Source organism: Gopherus flavomarginatus, chromosome 13, assembly GCF_025201925.1.
Source record: "Gopherus flavomarginatus isolate rGopFla2 chromosome 13, rGopFla2.mat.asm, whole genome shotgun sequence".
NCBI classification, from domain to species: Eukaryota; Metazoa; Chordata; order Testudines; family Testudinidae; genus Gopherus; species Gopherus flavomarginatus.
In genome coordinates this window covers 23009707-23035246 of record NC_066629.1, presented here as the reverse complement: position 1 = coordinate 23035246, position 25540 = coordinate 23009707, and the positions used below count along the sequence as shown (strand labels likewise).

The window sequence follows — 25540 nt, the reverse complement described above, 5'->3', positions numbered from 1 at the left end:
AATGCGTGTTATAAAGCACCCAGGAGAGAAATTGGGTAGGAGTGAATTGATAAGATTCCCAGTTTAAATAGCAGTTAAGCTATCATTTAACAGAAGTGTCACTTGCTGTTCAAGGTAAATAGTTTGTCATATGCGTAAGTGATCAATTGGCATTGCCTACAGACTGTGAACTGGGATGTCAGTAAAGAGAACCTGATCTCACATGGGTTTTAAGACACTCATCAGTTGCTTAAAATAAATCATTGTTCTTCTTCGAGTGATTGCTCATATCCATTCCAATTAGGTGTGTGCGCACCGCATGCACGTTCGTCGGAAGATTTTTACCCTAGCAACACTCGGTGGGTCGGCTGGGGGCCCCTGGAGTGGTGCCGCTATGGCGCCGGATATATACCCCTGCCGATCCAACCGCCCCTCAGTTCCTTCTTACCCCCCATATCGGTCGTTGGAACAGTGGAGTGCGGTTTTACTGACCTCCACCTCCCTAGCTACTTGTAGTTCTCTAGTTATTTTTTTGTGTATATAGTTCAAAGTTATATAGTTAGTTAATTTTTATCGTTCATAGTTAGTATATAGTTAAGAGGAGTTCGGGGATTAGCCCCGTTCCCGCACCCGGTGCCGGGGCCCATGCCTGGTTCACAGGATTTCAAACCGTGCTTGGCCTGTCGTAAGCCGATGCCGACAGGAAATTCACACGACTCCTGCCTTAAGTGCCTCGGGGAATCTCACCTGACAGAGAAGTGTTGCATTTGCAAGGCTTTTAAGCCGAGAACAAAAAAAGGAGCCGGACTTTTGGCTAAAGCAGCTCCTCATAGAGGCAGCTCTTACCCCTCCGCCTTTGGCACTGAGCGCTGGTTAATTGGCGGGCAGAAGCGCCTCCTCGGCACCGGACCGCACCGGTACTACCAAGGCCTCTCGGCACCAGCCATCGCTGGCACCGAAGTCGACTCGGCACCGCTCCCTCTCCCTGAGGTTGAGAAAGCCTAAGACTCCTGCTGCTCTGGGCCACCTGCACCGCAGCCAGAGAGCTCGTCTAAGTCGGATTGCCCGGCACCGACGATGTCGGCGCCATTGAGTCCGGTGCCTGTCAGCTCCCCGGCGTGAACTGTCATTGAGCTTACTATTCCATCCATGCCGGAGACATTCTCAACGGTGAGGGATCTGATTGCCATGACAGTCGACGCTGCCTCAACCCCTGGCACCACAGGTGCAGGTAATACAGTCTATCGGCAAGCCTGCCTTGATAAGACCATCCTCTGTCGGCACAGTGGAGCGGCCCTGTTCACAATCACGGTCCCGCAGACGTTCTAGGTCCCGTCGGCGCGCCTGCTCCCGACGCTGCTTGCAGTCCCGGCACCGTTCTCCTCCTTGATACCGGTCGCACTCGTGGCACCGTTCAGTATCCCGTTCGCCGGCCCGCTACTCTCGGCACCATTCCAGCTCCCAGCATTGCTCCAGGCCCGTTACTCCCGTAGCCGCTCCCGACATTGAGCCTTGAGATCTTGGTCGACCTCCCGGCACCGCTCCGGTCGCAGGTTCCAATCTCGTTCCTGGTACCGGTATGCCTCCTGGTACCAGTCCCTGGTGCCAAGTAGAGCAAGGTCCGCTAGAGACAGAGATTCTGCCCAGGGCTTTTCAGCCCCTCCATGGCCATACAAACATGCATCAGTGTTGTCCCATGCGGACAGCTCTTATGCACAGGACTGCGATTCTGATGTGCCCGCCAGAGTCTTCCAAGAGACCCAAGACCATGGACCCCATCAGTGGTCTTTCTGGACACCTTGGGCGTACCACCAGGCCAAAGGTGTACCAGTAGTTCTGTCCCATTCTGTCCCATCAGAGCACCGAGTGCCAGAGGCGACAGTTAGCTGTCCCCCTCCGACTGCTATGGAGGAAGCCCCAGTTCCCCCTGGTGTCCCAGGTTCCACTGGAGCAGGAGGTTGCCCAAGAGCAAGAGGCCACACAGGACCTGCTCGTCCCCGGCATCTCCTCTTCCTCTTCTCCAGATGAGGTGATGGCAGGAAAAAATCCTCCTTGGGCCCTCCTCCAATTGACCTGAGAGCCCATCAGGGCCTCCTAAGGAGGGTAACACTCAATATGAACCTGCAGGTGGAGGAGGTCCCGGAGGTAGAGGTCCCGGTAGTGGACATTCTGTCGGCAGATGCCCGCACTAGAGTGGCCCTACCATTTATTCGGACCATCTAGGACAATGCTGATACTATATGGCTGTCTCCAGCCTCTATCCCTCCTGCGGCCAGGGGAGTCGAGTGTAAATAATATGGTGCCCTCTAAAGGGTACGAGTACTTATATGTCCATCCTTCTCCCTGCTCACTAGTCGTCCAGTCCATTAATGAGAGGGAACGCCATGGCCAGCAGGTGCCAGCCCCGAAATCGAAGGAGGCTAGGTGAATGGACTTACTCGACCGCAAAGTGTAGTCGGCAGGTGCCCTACAGCTCTGGGTGGCAAATCAACAAGCCTTGCTTAGCTGCTATAATTATAACACCTGGGCGGCGGTGGGTAAGTTTACGGAGCTTCTCCCTCAAGACTCCCGCCAAGAGTTTGCTGCCCTCTTGGAGGAAGGGAAAAAGGTGGCCAGAACTTCTCTCCACGCCTCGCTGGATGCAGCCGACTCAGCAGCCAGGACTCTGGCCTCAGGTGTTTGCCATGAGACGCATCTCATGGCTTCAGGTTTCAAGCCTCCCACCGGAGCTCCAGTATACCATTCAGGACTTGGCATTTGATGGTAAAGGCCTCTTCTCTGAAAAGACTGACCCCAGACTGCAAAGCCTGAAGTACAACAGGGTCATAATGCGTTCTCTCGGCATGCTTACGCCGGTGACCCAACGCAGGCCTTTCTGTCCCCAGCCTCACCGCCCATACTCTATGCCTAGACAAAGACAGGACTTTGGCAGGTGGTGCGGCCAAGGTGGTCGCAGACGACCATCAGGGCCCCAAGGGAGCCCTCAATCAAGGTCCCTTGAAACCACCGCCGGGACCGAAGACGAACTTTTGAAGGTATGCCCGAGGGCAGCATACCAGTTACAGGCCAGGATCCCTCTCCTCCCTTCTCCAACCATCTCTCCTACTTCCTTCTGGCGTGATCCCAGTTAACTTCAGATCGCTAGGTCCTATGCACGGTGGAGTATGGGTACCACCTCCAATTTATTTCAACCTCGCCCTCCCACCCTCCAACCCTGTCCCTCTTCAGGGACCCCTCTCACGAGCAATTCCTCTTAGAAGAGGTGCGGACGCTCCTCGCCATAGGAGCTATAGAGGAGGTACCGATGGACGAAAGGGGCAAGGGGTTTTACTTCCATTATTTCCTAATCCCCAAGTCAAAGGGACGTCTCAGACCTATCCTAGACCTGCGAGGACTCAACCAGTTTATGATAAAGTTGAAGTTCCGCATGGTATCCCTGCGGACCATTATCCCGTCCTTGGATCCTGGAGACTGGTATGCCGCCCTCGATATGAAGGATGCGTACTTTCACACCGCCATCTTTCCTCCGCACAGGAGATACCTCCGCTTTGTAGCCAACTGTCAGCACTTCCAGTTTATGGTCCTGCCATTTGGTCTTTCTATAGCCCCAAGGGTATTTACAAAGTGTATGGCCGTAGTTGCCGCCTACGTCGGATACACGTTTTTCCGTATCTGGATGATTGGCTCATCCAAGGGGCCTTCGAGACACAAGTCACTCAGCATGTGGGCATCGTCAAGGACCTATTCACACGTCTAGGCCTGATGATCAATATAGAAAAAATCCACTCTGGTTCCCACGCAGAGGTTAGACTTCATACGAGCTATCCTGGACTCCAGTCTAGCCAGAACCTGCTTACCGTAGCCGCAGTTTCAGGCGATGGCAACAATCATCCGAGGTCTACAGAATTTCCCTAAGACCTCTGCTCGCACTTGTCTCGGTCTCCTGGGTCACATGGCTGCCTGCACGTTTGTAACCAAACACGCCAGGCTCCACCTCCGTCCTCTCCAAGTTTGGCTCAACTCAGTATACTGCCCGGGCAGGGACCCAATAGACACGATAGTCACCATTCCCCCGAGCACCCTAGGCTCCCTAGAATGGTGGCAAACTCCCTCCCTGGTGTATGCAGGGATGCCGTTCCATCTGCCCCAACCCTCAATGTCCCTGACGATGGACGTGTCATCTCTCGGCTGGAGTGCTCACCTTGGTCACCTCCATACTCAAAGCCTTTGGTCATCCCAGGAGCTGGCATTACACATAAATGTCCGAGAACTGACAGCAGTCCGCCTGGCTTGCCAGGCGTTCCAGCAACAGTTGCAAGGCTATTGTGTCTCAGTGTTTACGGACAACACAATGGCCATGTACTACATAAACAGGGTGGGACATGATCCTCCCCCTTTTGTCAGGAGGCCATCCAACTCTGGGACTTGTGCATAGCCCACTCAATAGATCTGGTAGCGTCCTTTCTCCCAGGCGTTAGGAACACTTGGGCGGATTGACTCAGCAGGGCTTTCCTGTCTCACGAGTGGTCGATCCGCCTGGACATTATTCATTCTGTTTTCCAGAAGTGGGGATTTCCCCACATAGACCTGTTTGCTTCTCACGAGAACAGGAAATGCCAGATGTTCTGCTCCTTTCAAGGTCTCTCCCTGGGATCGATCTCGGACGCTTTCCTGATGCTGTGGAAGAGCCAGCTCCTTTATGCCTTCCCACCATTCCCGCTGGTTCACAAAGTCCTGCTGAAACTCCGCAGGGACAGAGCGCGCATCATCATGATCGCTCCAGCATGGCCCAGGCAGCACTGGTACGCTACGTTGCTCGACCTGTCGATAGCCAACCCAATTACCCTGCCACTCCACCCAGACCTCATAACTCAGGACCACGGCAGACTTCGCCACCTGCACCTGCAGACCCTTCACCTCACGGTGTGGCTGCTGCGTGGCTAAACCAGTCAAGAGTTACGTTGCTCTGCAACAGTACGACAAGTTCTCCTGGTTAGCAGGAAACCTTCCACCCAGTCAATGTATCTGGCCAAGTGGAAGCGTTTCTCCTGCTGGTGCGAAACGCTTAATCTTACTCCCACTGAGGTCTCGATCCCCTCTATTTTGGACTACCTCTGGTCTCTCAAACAGCAGGGCCTAGCAGTATCATCACTGAGGGTACACTTGGCAGCCATCTCTACCTTCCACCCAGGCAAAGGTGGCCGTTCCGTGTTCTCACGCCCTGTTGTTTTGAGGTTCCTCAAGGGCTTGGAGCGCTTATAGCTCCAAGTACGCCGCCCAGCCCCGACCTGGGACCTCAACCTGGTTTTAACCAGACTTATGTCTCCCCCATTCGAGCCGTTACAACCTGCTCGCTACTATACCTGTCTTGGAAGACAGCTTTCCTCGTAGCCTTACATCAGCCAGACGAGTCTCCAAGCTTAGGACTCTTACGGTGGATCTGCTGTACACTGTTCCACGAGGACAAGGTGCAGTTGCGACCACACCGGCATTCCTCCCTAAGGTAGTTTTGGCCTTTCATGTTAACCAGGACATTCTTTCTCCCGGTCTTCTTCCAGAAGCCACACTCAACCTGACGGGAGCAACAGTTGCACTCCCTGGACGTCCGTAGGGCGCCCGCATTTTATATTGAGCGGACAAAACCCTTTCATAAAACGCCCCAACTCTTTGTCGTGGCAGCAGACCGAATGAAAGACCTACCTGTTTCCTCTCAGAGGATCTCACCTTGGGTGACAGCGTGCATCCGCACTTGTTATGATTTGGCTCATATTTCCCCAAGCCACATCACTACACGTTCTACCAGAGCTAAGGCTTCATCTGCTGCCTTCCTGGCTCGTGTTCCTATCTAGGAGATATGTCGCGCAGCTACCTGGTCCTCGGTCCACACATTTGCTTTGCATTATGCTCTGGTTCAGTAGTCCAGAGATGATGCAGCCTTTGGCTCAGCAGTTTTGCATTCTGCAACATCTCGCTCCGACCCCACCGCCTGGGTAAGGCTTGGGAATCACCTAATTGGAATGGATATGAGCAGGCACTCGAAGAAGAAAAGACGGTTACTCACCTTTGTAACTGTTGTTCTTCGAGATGTGTTGCTCATATCCATTCCAAACCCGTCCTCCTTCCCCACTGTCGGAGTAACCGGCAAGAAGGAACTGAGGGGCGGTTGGGTCGGCAGGGGTATATATCCGGTGCCATAGCGGCGCCACTTGAGGGGGCCCCCAGCCGACCCACCGAGTGTTTTTAGGGTAAAAATCTTCCTACGAACGTGCACGCGGTGCTCACACACCTAATTGGAATGGATATGAGCAACACATCTCGAAGAACAACAGTTACAAAGGTGAGTAACCGTCTTTTATGAAGATTTTGTATGAAGTGGTGGTAGCTGTAGGTAGCTGTGATGGAAATTGTCAGCCCAGACTTGTCATCTTTCTATTTCCAGCTGTTCCCATTAATTCTCATCATTATTGGTAATTATTACTGAATTTATGAAATTCTTCCGTGTGTGTATATGACATGCTCCTTTTCTAGTGTGATCCATTTCAAGTCGCTGATTGTCAAGGCGTAGGCAAAGGCTTATGCGCCAATGTGGCAGTTGTGATTAGTGGGGATATCACACAGCATGTCTCTAGGGCAAATTTTTTTGGCGTGTAGCATTCTCACTGATGTCCCAAACTGTGGAGTTTTATGCCATTGGGGATCAAGGTGAACCCAAATCTTGAGCCTTTTGGGGATTGATGCAAGACGTGTCTCTTTTCACAGCCCCTGCCCCACATTAACACAGCCTCAAAATGACTTTGCCATTGCTTCTTGGAAGGGAGTAGCCAAGAATGAACATGCTCAAGATAGTGTATGTATATTGAGGGAGAGATGGCATATTGTGACCTTTTCCTGGCAGAATGATGGATTCCATTTTGTATGTGATGCCGTGGATACTACTGTGATTGATGCATTAGAAATGCGTCCTGTATAGAGCTAGATACCTAACTTGACTTGAAAGGTAAAGAGTAACCTGTAGCTGCACACACAGACCAGTCCGCAGGTTTGTGTTTGGTGGGACACAAAGTGTAGGGTGTCTCTTGTGCCCCCTTTCGCTTTCTGCCTAGTTGAGTGCCAACTGCAGAAACTCGGAGTGCTCAGCCAAGGTGGCTTTGATCTTAAAGGCATCCGCATTGCTCCGCAAGCACAGTGTAAAGTTTAAAATTAAGCAGGAAAGCTGAAGTGTATGTGTTTGAGACACACATGGGTTTTTTAAAAATAATGTACCACTTGAGGCAGGGGTAGGCATTTACAACTCTTGCACTGTGAAACTTTTTACTCACTGCCTTCTGGAGAGAACTTCCTCTGGACTAGGGGTTTCAACAAGCAGGGGTGGCTCTATGTATTTTGCCACCCCGAGCAGGGCAGTCAGGCAGCTTTCGGCGGCGTTTCTGCGGGAAGTCTGCTGGTCCCACGCCTTCGGTGTACCTGCCGCCGAAGCCGCGGGACCAGCAGACCTCCCGCAGGTATGCTGCCAAAGGCTCCCTGACTGCCCCCCTCACGGCAACCAGCAGGTGCCCGTCTGTGGTTTGCCACCCCCATCAAGAGACGCTTAGCCGTCTGCTCTGCGAAGGCATGTGGACTGATGTGAATGGACTGTACAGCCTGTCTCAAGAAAGAGAGGGCTCTGTTCAGCACTTGGAGCTAATTGTGTGTGTATTTTTCTAGATGAGGGGGATATGGCTGCAGCCAATGCCAGCAATGGCCCAGAAGAGTCTGAGAATGAAGAAGATGGATACGATATCCCCAAACCACCTTTACCAGTAGCCACAGCTCGTCGCACACTGTCTGATATCTCCAATGCCACGTCTGCCTTCAGCCGAATGTCTCTGGATTATGATCCCGTTACAGGTGAACACCCTTACCTCCTGATTTTACAGTGGTATCTAATAATCTGGTACACATCTTTGAAGCTTCTCTGTCACTAACTCGTTATTGCCTTTATACTACAGAAGAATCAGTTCTGTATTACAGAGGTGCTCCAGTCCTGAGGGGTTAGGGTTGATTTAGATCTTAATATGTGCTGCACTAGTCATTTATACCATTTGGTGTTTGGATTAGCAGTTGGCAAAACCCACCGTATTCACCTGGTCATCAAGAATACTCCTCTGTGGAAATTAGCTTTACCTGTAGCACACACTGTCAGGGGAAGTAAGACACAGACTGTAGCTGGACTTTAAAACTGAGCTTTCTGATGTTGTTGCCCCTAAAGACATTGGTAAATCTGCAGACAAAGACAGTAAGAAAGAGCAATCTTTGATCTTCTGTGCTAGGTCAGACTCTTGGCTATAGTTCTTTGCCAGCAGATGGAGCTAGTGTTCTGAAACTGTTTGGTGATATCCACCCTGTAGCGCGAAGGGAATTGCTGGTTATTTCTGTCTCCAGCCAGTAGAGAATAGTGCTGTCCTGGCTAACACAGATTTGCGAAGTGAAAATCAAGGCTCACTCTGTCCAAGAATCCTGTTTGAGCCTGGGACTTCTCATTCTGCAACTATCGAGTCACTTCTGATGGAGGTGCTGACCACCTTGGGGTTATTAGTCGTGCATCTTGTGGGGCTACTCTAGTGAGGAGTTCAGGCTGCCTGATTTTCCCCAGGAATCAAAGGCTACTCCCAGAGGAAGAGGATGTGATAGCTGTGGCAAGGGGCTCAGGGGGAGAAGTAGGAAACGGTGCTTCCTGCTCCCAAGCCCTCTAACCTAGCAGAGACTCTAAGCAAAGAGCAGCTCAAAGTAGTAGATTCTCCAAGCAGCACCTTCCAGAGGTGTTTTCCTTGCCTTGATCACTGCCTTCCAGGTCTTTGCCTGGAAGTTTCAGATTGCAGCTTTCCCTCCTGCAGAGCCTCCAAGAACTTTTTCCCTGAGCTGCTCTGCAGACTTCTAGCTCCCACTCCCTCAAGATGCTCTCCTCCAGCCCTGGGAAAAGCTGCTGGACTTCAATTGGTTTGCCACACATGCCCTTCCCTGCACCTCCTCTCATTACTGCACAGTGCTCATGGAACACCATGGGTGGGATAAAAGAGGAGCAGAATATGCCATCTTTCCGTTTCCAGCTGTGCCACTGACTCACTGTGTAGCCATAGGGTTAAGGGACTTCTTGTCTCTGGGCCTCAGTTTTCCCATCTGTAAAGTGGAGATAATGCTACTGTCCTCTTTTTGTAAAGTGCCTGGAGATTTGCAGATGAAAAGTGCTTTAGGAGGGCTAAGTATTGTGATTTGGGAGAGTTTTCGTTGCTGTCTGAATCACGGGGTATTGGCTCTTGTCAGAGGCTGGCTACTAGGTGAGAGGGACCATTATGGCAATGGCTATGCTCTATGTCCTGTGCCATAGAACGTAGCTTCCTTTACGCTTGTAACAAGGCTTTATACCGATGGCTACTGTTTCAGCATGACCTGCTGTCTCTGAAACATGATCCAGCTTATGGTGAACGACCTATTTCTAAGGCAAATTGTGGAGGGAATTCCTCTTCACAATTATACGAAAGGCTTTTTGGTTCTTTTTAAGCTGCTTGTTTTTCCTGGAAGATTAGTGGGTGAGCTGAACTGCATGTTGGTGGATGAGGCAGCTTCAGTGAATTTGTTGCCTGTTGTGCTTTTGATATGTTTTCCAGAGAGACTGCATCATGGTGACTGCTTCCTTCCTGACACCAGTGCTGCAGGGCTGGCTTCTTATAATTAGATTGTTTGGGGGTTCTTACTCTAAGGACTTGTAAACGTTGCAGAAGTTCATCCTATTGGAAAACGCCATCTTCAGGCACCTGAGGGATTACCCTGAAAGGCAAATCAAACGTTAAGATGTTCAGCATTCATGTTGAAAAGTTTCTGGTGATTTGAAAAGCAGGACAAAATGTTTTCTACAGCTGTCAAAGGTTAAAATGAGAAGACAACTGTAAGGAACCTGGGATAGCAGACAGTGATATCTGAAGGGGTAGTGTTCCTAGACACTGGGCAGATTTCCCCTGGCAAATCAGTGACTGGTGGTGGTGTTACCTTTTATCAAGAGGATACAACATGTGGCCCTTGGGAAGGTAGACGCTGGAATAATTCATTGTGAGGAAAGGCCGAAGAGGCTGAGTTTGTTGATCTGCTATAGCAGGGTTACTGTTACTAGGTAGGGTACCCTTCCACTAGAACTATTGCAAAGGGAATGGAGGATGTGATGCAGAAGTGCAAAAGCAAGAGCAAACCTGGCCCTGAAGCCAGAATGGCCAGGTCTCAGTAGAAAAGAGCGGTGCCTGATAAATTAGGTAATATGTGAGTGGTTAAACAGAGTTTTTTCCCAAGCCTTAGAAACACATTGGGATACATGGTGAAATCTTATGCATATTACTTGTACTGCATTGTTTTTCCAGACCTCTACTCTTACTCTCATTTTGATATCTGAGGTTTGCTCACACAGGCTTACCCAAACAGCTCCCATTTGCTTGATCTTGTTTCTATAAGCAAAGCCAGTAGGGTTTGCTAATGATTTGTTAAACCTCTGTAACTATTTTTTTGCACCAGGGAAGAGGAGATGAGATAAACTGAAGTTGAAGGGACAGGCTGGCTGAGAAAAGTGGCTTGTGGTCCAGTGCTTCAACAGAGTTCTAAAGCTGCCTGTTAATGCAAAAAGCACTTGTCGTCTTGCAAAAATAACACAGTTGTTTCTCCCTCCAGGTTCTTCTGATGGCTCTCAAGTTCCAGAACGGCCGCCGAAGCCTTTACCGCGGAGGATAAACTCTGAACGGAAAGCCGGGAGTTGTCAGCAGGGTGGCGGTGGCACCAGCACATCGCCCCAGCTTTCCAGTGAGATTGAGAACCTTATGAGCCAGGGATACTCATATCAGGACATTCAGAAAGCACTGGTCATTGCACATAACAATATTGAAATGGCCAAGAATATTCTCCGGGAATTTGTCTCCATTTCCTCCCCTGCACACGTGGCCACATAGCACATCAGCTCCCTGCCTACAACTTCAGTGGACCAACTGCCTGGGCAGCCCATGGCCCAGCTGCAACCGCAAGGAGGAAGGGGTTCCTTGAGAGACTTTGTGCTGAATTCAGCCCTGCTTCTTAAGAGAATCAGTTATCAGGTTTCTGTGGTTCCAGATTTCAAAGCAATGGAATGAAACCGAGCAGATAGATGTGTATACGGCGTGTGTCTTGGCATCGTTTTGGAGTCCTTCACCCCACCTCTTGTTTGGGAGTACAGATTTGTTTCAAAGAGCATTGGTAGAAATAGGGATCATGACAAGTGAATCCAGAGCTGATGCTCTGGGGGTGGGGGAGTGTTTTATGCTGTGAATTCTAACTGAATGCTCTGAAAATGTTGCCAGGTTGATGTCGTGTGTCCTGTGGTTCATGGTACTGGACTGGGACCTGTTCACTGCTGTGTGTTTGGCTCAGGCTTTTTAGAGCAGTCTGCAGCTGGCCCTCTGCTGGGAATACATAGGAGATCTAGGAAGAAGTGATTAGATAGCTTCCGTTCACTGTGGCATTGCTCCTGTCCCCATGATTATTGCTCACAATTGAAGTCCTCCCCTTTACCCGGGATGCAAGTGTGACTGGCAGCAGTCAGGTATTTTCAACTCCTTAGTGCTGGGAGATGGATTTCTCTCCCCATGCATTGCATTGCCGGCACTGGATTCCAGGGAGTTGGATAGGTTGAACTTTGGGGGGGAGGGGGGCCTTTTGGGGGAGGGTAGGCATGGAGAACTGGCTGCTGCTTATCCTTTTAGCCCAGAGCATTCTGTGCTTCAGTGCTTCAACTTGCTTACAGCTGTGCTGGACTTCAGCAGCTACCACTGGATACTGCCATGCACTCTTTCTACAGGAATGTTGCATCTGGTAAATATGATGATTTATTTATCTAAATTGCATTGCGGCTATAGCACACTAATGGCCTTCACACACATTCCATCCTCTCCTTTAGAGAGCGCTTGTGGGAGCCACTCACTTGTGTGCCAGGTTTTGTGGAGTAGGTAGGTGCAACCAATGTATCTCATCGGTATCATGTCTAATTTGTAGCAAAAATGCAACAAAATTCTTGGAGGTTGTCTGCCACAATAATAGAGGGCTTGCTTTCCCTTTCTTACAGCAGGGAATTGTCAGAGCTTGTGTCACAGGAAATCAGAGGAAATTGTGTAGTTACGGAACAGTAAAACTGGACTTTAAAAGTTGTTGTTGAACTATTATTTTTGAAAAACCTGACTTGCTAGTAACCCGCTTAGTCAGACCCTTTCAATTTGTGTGTCGTTGGAGTTCACGGAGTGACTGATTCTGTCAGAGAGGAATTAAATCAAATAGAGATACAGCGACCATAGTTGGACACATGGACAAAATGTGCATGTATTCAGTGCACATTAACTTTTCAGATTGTGCCCGCAATTATTTGGCTCGCTGTTGAATGTCAGTAGTATGAATGAACAGCAGTCGTGACTAAACGAATATTTATGGCTTGAAATATCTTTAGGGGATGCAAGACTGTTTGATGTAGTTCATTCCTTTTACAGAATCTGCTAATCAGATCAGCACCTTGAAATTGACAGAGGGAATTTAACAAGCGTAATAGCAAATGTTACAGAAGGGAACAAAGTACTAGATTCTCATTTTATGTGGAACATAATGATTCTCTCTGAATCTACAGCCTTATCGTTGTAAGTGCAGTGGGATCTAGGTGACATAAATGCATGGACTGTCTTCTTTCTTCCTTTCTTGGTAAAGAAAATATTGTCTGGAATGCTAGGGAGAGCCACTCTCTGGGCGGGGTACAGTCACTTCATAGACTCATAGACTCTAGGACTGGAAGGGACCTCGAGAGGTCATCGAGTCCAGTCCCCTGCCCTCATGGCAGGACCAAATACTGTCTAGACCATCCCTAATAGACATTTATCTAACCTACTCTTAAATATCTCCAGAGATGGAGATTCCACAACTTCCCTAGGCAATCTATTCCAGTGTTTAACTACCCTGACAGTTAGGAACTTTTTCCTAATGTCCAATCTAAATCTCCCTTGCTGCAGTTTAAGCCCATTGCTTCTTGTTCTATCATTGGAGGCTAAGGTGAACAAGTTTTCTCCCTCCTCCTGATGACACCCTTTTAGATGCCTGAAAACTGCTATCATGTCCCCTCTCAGTCTTCTCTTTTCCAAACTAAACAAACCCAATTCCTTCAGCCTTCCTTCATAGGTCATGTTCTCAAGACCTTTAATCATTCTTGTTGCTCTTCTCTGGACCCTCTCCAATTTCTCCACATCTTTCTTGAAATGCGGTGCCCAGAACTGGACACAATACTCCAGTTGAGGCCTAACCAGCGCAGAGTAAAGCGGAAGAATGACTTCTCGTGTCTTGTTTACAACACACCTGTTAATGCATCCCAGAATCACGTTTGCTTTTTTTGCAACAGTATCACACTGTTGACTCATATTAAGCTTGTGGTCCACTATGACCCCTAGATCTCTTTCTGCCATACTCCTTCCTAGACAGTCTCTTCCCATTCTGTATGTGTGAAACTGATTATTCCTTCCTAAGTGGAGCACTTTGCATTTATCTTTATTGAACTTCATCCTGTTTACCTCAGACCATTTCTCCAATTTGTCCAGATCATTTTGAATTTTGACCCTGTCCTCCAAAGCAGTTGCAATCCCTCCCAGTTTGGTATCGTCCGCAAACTTAATAAGCGTACTTTCTATGCCAACATCTAAATCGTTGATGAAGATATTGAACAGAACCGGTCCCAAAACAGACCCCTGCGGAACCCCACTTGTTATACCTTTCCAGCAGGATTGGGAGCCATTAACAACTACTCTCTGAGTACGGTTATCCAGCCAGTTATGCACCCACCTTATAGTAGCCCCATCTAAATTGTACTTTCCTAGCTTATCTATAAGAATATCATGCGAGACTGTATCAAATGCCTTACTAAAGTCTAGATATATCACATCCACCGCTTCTCCCTTATCCACAAGGCTCGATATCCTATCAAAGAACGCTATCAGATTAGTTTGACACGATTTGTTCTTTACAAATCCATGCTGGCTATTCCCTATCACCTTACCACCTTCCAAGTGTTTGCAGATGATTTCTTTGATTACCTGGTCCATTATCTTCCCTGGCACAGAAGTTAAACTAACTGGTCTGTAGTTTCCTGGGTTGTTTTTATTTCCCTTTTTATAGATGGGCACTATATTTGCCCCCTTCCAGTCTTCTGGAATCTCCCCCGTCTCCCATGATTTCCCAGAGATAATAGCTAGAGGCTCAGATACCTCTTCTATATTAACTCCTTGAGTATTCTAGGATGCATTTCATCAGGCCCTGGTGACTTGCAGGCATCTAACTTTTCTAAGTGATTTTTTACTTGCTCTTTCCTTATTTTCTCTTCTAAACCTACCCTCTTCCCGTAAGCATTCACTATACTAGACATTCCTTCAGACTTCTCAGTGAAGACCGAAACAAAGAAGTCATTAAGCATCTCTGCCATTTCCAAGTCTCCCGTTACTGTTTCCCCCTCCTCATTGAGCAGTGGGCCTACCCTGTCCTTAGTCTTCCTCTTGCTTCTAATGTATTGATAAAAAGTCTTCTTGTTTCCCCTTTATTCCCATAGCTAGTTTGAGTTCATTTTGTGCCTTTGCTTTTCTAATCTTGCCTCTGTATTCCTGTGTTATTTGCCTATATTCAGCCTTCGTGATCTGACCTAGTTTCCATTTTTTATATGATGCCTTTTTATTTTGTAGGTCACGCAAGATCTCAAGGGTAAGCCAAGGTGGTCTTTTGCGACATTTTCTATCTTTCCTAACCATCGGAATACCTTGCTTTTGGGCCCTTAATAGCGTCCCTTTGAAAAACTGCCAACTTTCCTCAGTTGTTTTTCCCCTCAGTCTTAATTCCCATGGGACCTTGCCTATCAGCTCTCTGAGCTTACCAAACAGTCTTGCTTCTGTTTCAGTGCCAGAGGTATAATGTGCAAACACAGCCTGATGCTGTGGTTTGTGTTGGTGCAAGCTGTGGGAGATGCTGACTGTTCACTGTAATAGTGCAAAGTCAAGTCTTGTGACTTCAGCGTGAGTTGCATGTGCATTGCTGAGGGCAGAGTCCAGCCCTAGTGAAGTTTTGAGCTGTGAAGAGAAGGGTGATGATCTGCCCTCCATGGAATATACCTTTTCTCCTCTTCCTCTGCCCATGCACGTCACAGACATGTCTTGTGTTTGTGTGAAATGCTGTGACGATACATAGCAGGCTGTGGTCAGCCTGTCTTTCCGCCCTTGTTGAAAAGCAGGTCTCGTGCAGGAACAGCTGAGGCTGGTACAAGGGCAGCTCTGTTCTCTTATTACATCTGCATGATGCAGTGGAAGTTTTGATTCTGACTAAGCAATTTCTGGAGTATCCGAATCATTTCCTGGTCTGTGCTTGTCCAAAAATGTGCTTCAGAAGCAAATAGCAACCCTTCTGACATAAAGGCTACTCTTTTCTACCCCTTCTTGGTATCTGTCTCCAAAGCTGCCACTAACGCTACATTGGTTTTGCAGCCACTTCGCTTAGAACTTTCTCTGCCAGGTCAGCCTGGGTGTTTCAGTGTGCATGGTGGTTGTATTTTAAAAAGGGTGGTAGTGCTCCTGCCCTTGCTGGAGAGCTGTTAAATTTAACCAACTAAAAAGCCTTAACCTCTTGTCCTGCCATGCAGAGCACATGTTGTTCAAAGCAGCCATGTCCTATTCCTTGTGGACAGTCCATTTTCACAGGCTCATCCTGTTACTAATTAGATCATGCCTAGCAAACCTTTGACAGACCTCTTTTCAGGGGAAGTTCATTGCCTGTGGACATCGTTCCAGGATTAGAGATTTGAAGGCAATCCTTGTGGTGTGGATCTGACATTATTTTTATGCATGTGTCTTTTCTGCCCACTGTTTGTGTCTTAAACTTATTTGAGGAACTTAAGTGGCTTTTTCTCCTTGAACACATGAATGTTTGTTACAGTCTGCGAGTGTTGCTGAAGCATAGCCAAGCCAACGGCGCTTCCTGAGGTTCTCCTCTGTGGAGTAAAGTCAAGCACTTTGTGGTGTGTTTTTTCCTTGCTGCTTTTCTTCTGCAAAGGTAACCTTATGATGGCCCCATCCCACTCCTGTGTCTTTATTCCAAAAGCTCAACTTCTGATTTTACTTCAAAAGAAAGAAATGGAAAGGGAAAAAAAGCCAAATGTCTAGTGCCTTTCTTAAGGGAATGCTGCATCTCCAGGCTGGATCTGAGTCCCCTCTTGTGAAAACGTAGAGCCTCAACTAGACTAGCTTTACAGATGCCTGTGAGTGCAACTGCTTTGAAGGGGACAGAAGCAGGGGTGGGTGGGAGAAGAGAGAGAGAGATGGGCAGGAGTTACTTCAGAGATGACCCTGTGTTTTGTAGCGTTTCAACTGTGGAAGTTTCTTACCTTATCCCTGTTACTAATGGTGGCTTGTCTGGATTGGTGCTGTAATAAGCTTGGTGTGAAGACAGTAGAATTGTAATACAGGATTCTTTTTGCCTTTAACAAAACCAATCAGAGTTCTGGTCATAAAAATGCTGTTTGTCCCCCACCTCTCATCCCAGGAAACAAAGCAAGCAAAATACAGTGCAGTGAGAGAGGAGCTTCACCAAGTGACAGTTGGCAGGTAGCTGTGGCTGCAGATGTGTGTCTCCCCATTCCAAGTTTGCAGCCAATCCCTCTCGGTTGTATGGGAATCTACAAGACAGCCAATTACCACAGGAGGGTGGTAACAGACGTGCTGTTACTTCTCTAGGTGGAGAAATCTGCCTGCTGACCTGCACTTGCCTTGTTCCTCTCTGCAGGTGCTGCAGATTCAAGCATTAAGCAGTTAGTGCCTCTCTGCTGGTTTGCAGTGGCTTTTGCTTTCTTTGTAAACACAGCTTTCCCCATGTGTCCCTAACTGCTACCCAGATCCCAGGGCAGCTGGATAGGTTTGGGGAACAGCACATTGCTTTATGCACTAAGACCCAATACATCTTTCCAGCTAATCTAGGGGCAGAGTAATTGCTGTACATGTGCATTTTAGCTGACTAAGGACAAAAATGCAATTCTTATGGCTTTTTTTAATGTGCCCCAGTTTAAAATCAGAGCAGGAAACAAAATTATTATTTTTTAAATTCCTAATATAAATGTTTTTTTGAAATTCATGGTGGGGGAGGAAGAGTAGCTTTTTCTCTTGAATAATGAATACCAATTTATATAATATCAGTGTTAAAATGTTGAGATTTTCACAAAATATTTTAAGTATAATAGTGTCATTAATATAAAAAAAAAATTTATATTAGCAGTATTTAATCCTTTCAGACCTGTAAAGAATAAGAAAAACAGAAGGTAAATATTCTTACAGAAGGTAGCTGAGCTTTAAGGTTCATTTGATTTTAAAGTCCTCATTTTGTTTTGCCAATACATTGTTAATGTTTAGAAGTTATACTAATGTTATTTATTAATTTTTTTCATTCTTGTATGCAGCCCACTAAAGAGCTTTTTTGTTTTGAATTTCATGCACCTGTGTCAGTAAAAGAAACAAAACAAAGTTTTATTTTTAAATAAATTTCCTTTGTTGTAGCATATCAGTGAGGTGGTCTTAATGTGATTCATGGAAAGTACTGTTCTTGAAACTATCACAAGCATGTTCTGTGTAACAGGGATGAACATTAAAAGCTGAAAACTACTGGCTGGGTGTTCTTACCAACCAAAGGAACTGATAAAAGGTACCTGAGACCTTTTAAAGGTTACTTGGTACATCCTAATACAAACTGCCGTTATTTGGGTGGACAGCTAAGGCCTGGTCTACACTAGAAAAGATATACCAGTATAACTGTGTCTGTTACAGGTGGATTTTTCCCCGCACTGGCATAGTTATACCAGTACAAACTCTAGTGTGGCTGAAGTTATACTGGTACAGATGCTTCCCGGGTTACACAAACCTAGAATGGAACGCTTGCGTAAGTCGGGGAGCGTCTGTATATGATGTACTTCTTCCTGAACTGGAGTATGGTATAAACACTTGTACCAGTATAGCTGCATCCACAGCAGGGGTTTTTTCAGCATCAGTCACCAGTGTAGCTAAAGCAGCAAACCACTAGTGTGGACAAGCCTTGAGATGCTGCAAGTTTGTCTTAAACTGCACAGCCCTACTGAGTGAGGATTCCTCCTCATTCACAGAACCTTGGTCCCCTGCTAACACATGGGTTGTCAACACTGCCTCTTCTGAACAAAGGGGAGAAATATAGGAAAAAGGGTCTATCACCTGCTAGGATTCTAGGAAAGCATGTGCCCCTTAGGCAATGCAAACTGGTACCTGAGAGACCTCATTCTTATAAGAGACTAATGAGAAATGCCTCTCTTCAGTTGGAGGGGGGGGTGTACTCTTGACCTCTTATGAGATGACTGTCAACAGATCTTTCATGAAACTCTTGTCTGCTTCCTCTATAGCAGCAGCACAAATAGAGAGTTAAGTCAGGGGTGGGCAAACTGCAGCCCCTGGGCCACATCTGGCTTGTCAGACCTTTTTAATCCGGCTTTTGAACTCCTGCCGGGGAGCAAGATTGGGGGCTTGCCTTGCTCTGCATGGCTCCTGGAAGCAGTGGCATGACGGGCATGTCCCCTCTCCAGCTCCTACGCGTAGGGGCAGCCAGGGGGCTCCGCATGCTGCCCCCGCCTCAAGTGTCGGCTCCTGTTGTCCTGGAGCCAGAGGGGGGACATGCCACTGCTTCCGGGAGCTGCTTTAGGTAAGCGTCAGCTGGAGTCCTCTCCCCGGCCACCTCCTGCACACCAATCCCTTGCCCCAGCCCTGATCCCCCTCTCCCCTTCTAAATGCCTTGGTCTCAGTTCAAAGCACCCTCCTGCACCCCAACGCCCCCATTCCCAGCCCCACCCTATAGTCTGCACCCCCAGCTGGAGCCTTCCCTCCACCCGGCCCTAGCCTGGAGCCCCCTCCCACACCCTGACCTCCTCATTTCTAGTCCCACCCCCAGCCGAAGCCCGCACCCCAACCCCCTATTTCATGAGCATTGATGGCGCGCCCTACAATTTCCATATCCAGATATGGCCCTTGGGCCAAAAAGTTTGCCCACCCCCGTGTGAGGTGAATCTAAACCAAATTCAGTCTAACAAATGAGAGCCCCGGTTCTTGTGTCTCAGTGGGAATGCAGTAATAACTCCTGACCCAGTTGTGGGCGTCCATTATAAATGCAGCAGACGAACGAGGGGTGAAGAGAGGAGGAGCTGAAAGCACATGTGCTGAAGTCATGTATTGGACAGTCCAAGTGTACAGTCCACACCTAGGGAATGTCACCAACCCTAATTTAGTTTCTCACTGCACCACTGTGAACTGAGACAAAGCACAGCCAGTCCTGGAAGTATTTTGGCTTTTTATTTTCACATATATAAAAAAAACCCTGCAAATATCAGACAAACTCTTAAATTTACACACAAACCAACAAAAATATATATATATATATATAAAACAAAAGCTTTTGCTTCTGATATTTCTAGCTCACAACTACAGCTCACCCTTTTTGGTAATGAGTTGGTTGCCTCTGCTGCTGCAGAGAGTCTCATTAACCACCGAGGAGGTTAGGTGCATAGGAAAGGAGCTGCTATTGTTTTGCCCAGTGTTAATGTAAGGCTGTTTGTTGCTTAAGTGTTGGAGGAATGGAAAATAAATGGCTGGTTAAGTAGCAGCTATGGAGGGTGTAAGCCTAGATGAACCGAGTTCTACAACTTGGTTTACTTCTCTAATAGGAATTGAGAAGGAAAAGCAAGGGGCTCATCTCCTCAGTGTTTGCCTGGGGGCGGGGGAGAGGTCCTAGGGCTGAGGGAAGCAACAGCAGTATATGCTTGCAGGCTGGGTGGGGTTCTGTTTGGTATCTCTGAGATAGCACCAGTTCAATATTCTGTGGGAGCTCAGTTCTGTCAGTTTCCCTTCTTGTTCACAGATGTTACCTGTTGCCCCGGCCTAGGCCAGAGAATGGAATTTTAGTCAAGGATAAGTAATGTTTTATCTAGTGAGAATGTTTTAAAAACAACAACAACCCTAGAGAGGTGCCAATATCTAAGCATGGCATAAAGCTTCTCTTCATCAGCCTTGACTTTAGACACGGTCATCTGGAGGGCCTGCTCATTTCAGCAGTGGTACAGCTTAATTAGAAATCTGCCCAAGGTAGCCACGTTCCTTAGGGAGGTGGCAGGTGAGAAACAAGGCCTAAGCCCTCAGCTAAGCAATGCCACATCATGCAGCTTTAAAACTTTCATATGAACGTACTGTTGAGTCCAGTCCCTGCCGAACCCTCAGAATGACTAGGAGGCCCTTTTTACTGCACATAGAACAACGATCCTTTCCTTTCAGCTACTTGTTCTCAACAGAGTCACTTGGGAAAAACAAAACGTACTCTTCCAAGAACGGAGCGCTCTACCTGCAAGATGAGGCTGTGAATCTAAATCAGCAAAACAAGCACAGTTTAGGGACAAGCTAAGAGAACTAACCATTTGGCACCCTACGATCCACCAGGTAAATTCCACCCCCTATCTGTAATTCATACTGTGCACCCATTGTTCAGAGACTTAGCTGGATGCTGCTAATCTAAAACGGGTTGTGGGGTTGGGGTTTTTTCAGTTGGAAGGAGCTCCAATTAAAAGCACAACTCTAGCCCTGACAAACCCAGATCGCCTAGTGCTCTAGCCTACTTTCAGGAGGGCAGGGGGCACTTATCTGCTGTGAATTTTAGCTAAAACACTTCTAGACACACCACACACACACACACACACACCCGCCCCCGCAAACACACACACAACTGGAACAATAAAAAGCTAATGGTAACATTCCTGATAAGGCCTTAAATTCTTCCACCTATCAGGGCAATGTGGATGTTTTTCAAGAATTGGTTTTTGGCCTCTGAAGCAGTAAGTCAGTCCAGATTTGCCACTGCTACTGTGATATCTTTCAGACCCTTGGCTAGTGTACTGGTCATGGGGCGGGCTGTGGTATTCCTCCCTGCAGAGCAGTCTCAGCGCTGTGATGCATTTCAAGGTCTCTGGCCATGCTCTCAGGGAGCTGGAGCAGGGTTGGGAGGTGGCGATCCAGGAACAGGCAAGGTTTGAAGGAAAAAACACAGGGCGGGTCCCTCACTCTAGTTCCTCAGATCGATGTATTTCTCTGCCTTTGGATAAGAAATACGTAATTAGAGGTAATCACCGTGCAGGTTATCCCTCCTCCCCCCCACAAGTGACCACACCAGCTGCTCAGAGCCAACCCAGTGCAATGGTTTCCTGGGTAAGTGTGACTCCTGAAGCAGTGAGTAGAGGCAGCGGAGGCCCCTCTTTTCACCATTCTGTGCTTGAGTGATGATCTGAAGGCTACTGGGGCATGTGCTCATATACATCAATTTGCATTAAACAAAGGAGCATGAGCTGAACTGGAACTGTCCAGCTGGAAACCTCTGCATATTAAAACTAGACAAAGCACTTCAGGATAAAGGGCAGGAACAATCTTATATTGGTGGTGGGGGGGAACTGCCTCTTTAATTACTTATACCTTGTGGAGTAGCTTCCCCAGGGGAGTGGGAGAAAGCTCTCCTGTGGCAAAGCCCAGTAGTTAGGGCTGCTACCTTCTTTTCCTCTTCCTTGCAGTCCCATGGCTCAGGACACACCCTGGCCTGGTGTTCATGGATCTGGTTCTTAGGCATCTGGCAAGCACCTAGAGAGTCTAGGTCCCTACGTGGGCTTGGCGGAGGCCAGAGATTCTCTAGCCTGTAACGCCTACACCCCTTAGCTCTGGGCCAGGCTGACCGTGAATGAAGAGGGGACAGGGAAACCTAAGGGCCGGGATCTGTGCTTTCTCCTGGGAGCCAGGGGAAGTGGCCAAGTTCACGGTGAGAGCGCTGCAGAGGGGGAAGGGAAAGTTTATAGCAGATGGGGAAGCAGTTTCAACACCACTACTTCCCACTAGCATGCAGCGACACATCAACATCTCAGCCCTGGCACTGACTGAAGTGAAATGAAAGCCTGGCACCACGAGGTCCCCCACTTCCCTTATTTACTGCTGATGACAATGGATGATGAAGGCCCATGCAAGATCAGGGGTGCTGGGGACAGCAGTTGACAGCTGCTTCCCCAGCTCCAGAGGAAGCCTGCTTTCTGTGTGAACGGCAGAGCAGAGCCACCCCCTGTGCCCTTCAAGCATCACTGCTGCTCCTGGCCAGAGGCTGCAAAGGGACACCCAGGCCCCGGAAGGTAATTGCATGGAGAGCTGTCCTACCTGGTCACCTGCAGGTCTCTTCTCGCTGTTGGCACCCTGCAGAAGCCCCGTCTCTTCGGGAAGTTTATCTGACTTAACTTCAACTACAATCTCGTCTTTACGGGCATCTGGCCTGGTGCTAGGGGGAGGGAGGTGACAGTTTTCAGACACATTTGAGATCCCCGAGCGCCTACGGGCTAAGGCGCAGGAATCCAGGCCCTTTGGCTGATTCCTACGGGCTCCCAGAGGGCAAAAGGAAAAGGAGTCGGAACAAAATCAAATTCCGGTGGGAACACAGGCCGCAGGAAGCTTCCAATGACTCCAGCCTCTGCCAGTAGGGGGTGCTGTAGGGGAAGGGGCAGGAGCCCTGGGATAGCAGCCATGCTCAGTGCTGCTGGAGTGTGGGGATCGGAGCTGCTCTGGTCACACTAGGGGTGGCTGGTTGATAGGGAAACTCAGCTGTGGCTCCCTGCAGCGCCTGCTTCGGGAGGCTGTGCCAGAAGCCTTTGCTGCAGGGAAGCTCTTGGTTACTCTACATCCAGGCCTCCTCCCTCCCACCCCCCCCACATAAGAACAGCCGTGAGGCATCCTAGCCCTTCTGGGGGTGGTGGGGAGAGAGCAAGGTGCCTGAATGGGATGAGATGGGAAGCGTGAATGATTTGGTGCATCTTTGAGCCAAGCCCTCGCTATCCGGGAGGCGGGGGAGGTGCGAGCGCTGTGGGCGCGAGGTATGCTTACATGTCCTGCTTCCCAGTGCGGTTGCAGGGGATTTTGCCTTTCTTGTGCAGGAAGTAGAGCACAGCGCCGAGCACAGCGATCACCAGGATGCACACGATGACTGCCACGATGATCACGCCCTTGCTCTCTTGGGTCTTTTGCTCTGCTCGCAACAGACAGGTGCCTTTACTGCCTGACCCCACGGCTTCCCCGAGAGACGCCCGTCGCCTTCCACTCGCAGCAGTAGTAGGCAGCGCTCTTACCTCTCCCCAGGCTACATCGGAAGTGCATTGAAGGGGCAGGGGCCACCAGGAAGACAGGGGGATGCATGCAGAACAGCTAGCGCAATGCACGGAGGGGGGACCTCGGGTTCTGTTCCTGGCCCTGCTGCTGGCTTGCAGGGGGGAACAATATGGATGTTTGTAAGGTGCTGTGTATTAGGCGTTGACTCCAGTGATGGGAGATCCCCTCCTGCTGATGGAGGTTGTGTCTTCACTGGCGACTTGGCATCCTAAGTGCTTAAGCCACTTCTGGAAATGGGCCTTAGGCACTTTTCACCAATCGTCTAAACCCACGGGCGGCTTGGAAACGCGCCGCTGACGTGGAAGCACTTCTCATCCAAATACCGGGTTTCCGGCTCTAATTTAGACCTCCCTCTGCAGCATCTGTCCCCCAGTGCCACAAACCGAGAGCGTGAGAGCCCTGCTGAGTGAAGGCCAAAGAGTGGGGTGGAAACTAGGGGCAGACTGGCCTGAAGGAGTCCCATTGTAGTGCCCATTTCTGGGGTGTAATGGGAGGGCCGCACTCTGCAGACAGTGGGGGACACAAAGCCATCAGCACAGCTGTAGGCAGAGGGGAAGGCTGGAAGTAGGTGTGCGAAGCGCTCACACGGTGAAAGCAGGCCGGGGGGTCTCAGGAGGGAAGGGACCAGCTGGGAGGAAGGGGGTCCTGTGGGCTACTGACCTTTCTTGATGGGTTCCGCTAGAATGCCAAGAAAGAATGGAGAGAGAGAGCTGAATGAAGCCCATCCCTCCCCGGGTTGGGAAGGCGCTGGGCAGCCATTCACCCCATTGGCTCCGGGACTTAACCGCCCGCCCTCGTGCCCCAGGGCAGCTCACAGGGTCTGAAGTCTAGAACTAGGTGCCGATGGCATCTCTCTGTACCAGGACACCAAGGGGTGACTCCAAGGGATGTGGCTGCTATTCCCTAGCCACCCCCACCTTCCAGGGGCCCGGGCAGCGCTGCTTGGCCATTCTGGGCACTCAGTTTCATCCCTGCCCCTCCGCAGGGGTGCTTAATGTGTGGGTGAGATCTCCTTACTTCGACCACTGCAGGGACCATTGTTCAGCACGGTCACTGGGGCCACTTACCAGTAGTGTTGCCAGAAGGAGGAGGTGTCGTCGTCGTTCCTGTAATGAAGACAGACACAGGCTGGTTGATTTGATTCCTCCCCTCTCGGTGGAGCTGGGAGTGTGTTAGCATGAAGGGTGCCCGCAGCAGCATCCCAACCCAGCGCGCTGCTCTGCACTAGCTAGAGGGAGATTCCAGCCTTGCCTGTGTGCAGAGCGTTGTTGAAACACCAGGGGCTGGAGCGGGCGATGCCCCTCTGCATGCCTCTGGGCCGCTTTGCAGACATGCTCACTGGCTTCCCCCAGCCAGTTACAGATTCACTCGTGTGCACAGTCCCTCCGCTGCCACAGGGACCCAGGGGCTACCCTGGCCAAAGGAGTGGTGCGGGGGAACGAAGGAGATGATGAATCATCTTTTCGACCTCGCTTTCTAGGACCTAAATGTCCAACACAGACGCCTCTAACGAATTGCGCTGAGAACGGATCACGCAGCGTGTGCTACAGCCGAGCAGCTGGGCTTGCTCTCCAGCCCAGAGAGACGTGGGGAAGAAACATGTAGGAGACTTTGCATTTGGAAATTATCAGCTGGCACATGAGGAAGGTCAATGAGTGTTAAGTGAACTCAAGCTGCCCTCCCTGAAGCCAGGCCAATGGCCGTCAGCAGCGGGCCTCAGAATTCCCCTCTGTCCTTGGGCAGCTCAGATCGGAGAGCCATGTGCACTCAGCATCCTACCTGCTGATCTGAAGGACACAAATAAGCATTCACTGTTCGGTCTTCCCCATAGCCCTGCTTTTGCATTATCAGCAGTGCCGTTAACTAAGTCCTGACTGCCAAGTCTCTGCTGTTAATTGTGCCTGGGCTCCAATCAAAGCCAGCAGCTCTTTGATTCCAGGGTGAACTTGCAAATTAGGAAAACCACCATTTTACAATGAACCCCTTTGACGCTTCTTTCACGGTCGCTTTTCGAGTAGAACTGAGCTTTATATCTTACAGTGCAGTCTGTCACCCCTCCTGCTTAGCTCACCCTTTGGAGTGAGGCAATCCAGGAAATATCATAACCCCTTCGGGCCAGGGAATGTCACTTTGTGCAGCACCTAGCATGCTGGGGCCCCGATTCTGGATTGTGGCGCACAGCAGCTCCAGTAATAACCCATGGAGGCTTTGTAAACAGTAGCCCTACAATTCACGTTTTTCCCTTATGGAAGAAGTTGTGGGTGGGCGCTTCATAC

The 25540-nt window shown here is 49.2% G+C and overlaps 2 protein-coding genes across 5 annotated transcripts in view; one reads left to right on the top strand and one right to left on the bottom strand.

Annotated features, from left to right (window-relative positions):
• CBL (Cbl proto-oncogene) overlaps window positions 1–12678 on the top strand; it is a 59485-nt gene extending 46807 nt beyond the window's left edge. Inside the window, exons 15-16 of the mRNA XM_050922049.1 lie at window positions 7684–7866; window positions 10669–12678. Of these exons, the coding sequence (XP_050778006.1) occupies window positions 7684–7866; window positions 10669–10943 (458 nt within the window). The 3' untranslated portion in view covers window positions 10944–12678. The remainder of the gene's footprint in view (window positions 1–7683; window positions 7867–10668) is intronic.
• Window positions 12679–19371: 6693 nt separating this feature from the next.
• MCAM (melanoma cell adhesion molecule) overlaps window positions 19372–25540 on the bottom strand; it is a 36574-nt gene continuing 30405 nt past the window's right edge. Inside the window, exons 13-17 of one of the 4 annotated variants that reach the window (XM_050922050.1) lie at window positions 24332–24370; window positions 23925–23942; window positions 22983–23124; window positions 22266–22383; window positions 19372–21168 (exon numbers count right to left, since the gene is read on the bottom strand). In XM_050922050.1, coding sequence (XP_050778007.1) covers window positions 21139–21168; window positions 22266–22383; window positions 22983–23124; window positions 23925–23942; window positions 24332–24370 — 347 coding nt within the window. In that variant the 3' untranslated portion in view covers window positions 19372–21138. The remainder of the gene's footprint in view (window positions 21169–22265; window positions 22384–22982; window positions 23125–23924; window positions 23943–24331; window positions 24371–25540) is intronic. The other 3 variants (XM_050922051.1, XM_050922053.1, XM_050922052.1) reach the window with 3 other exon arrangements.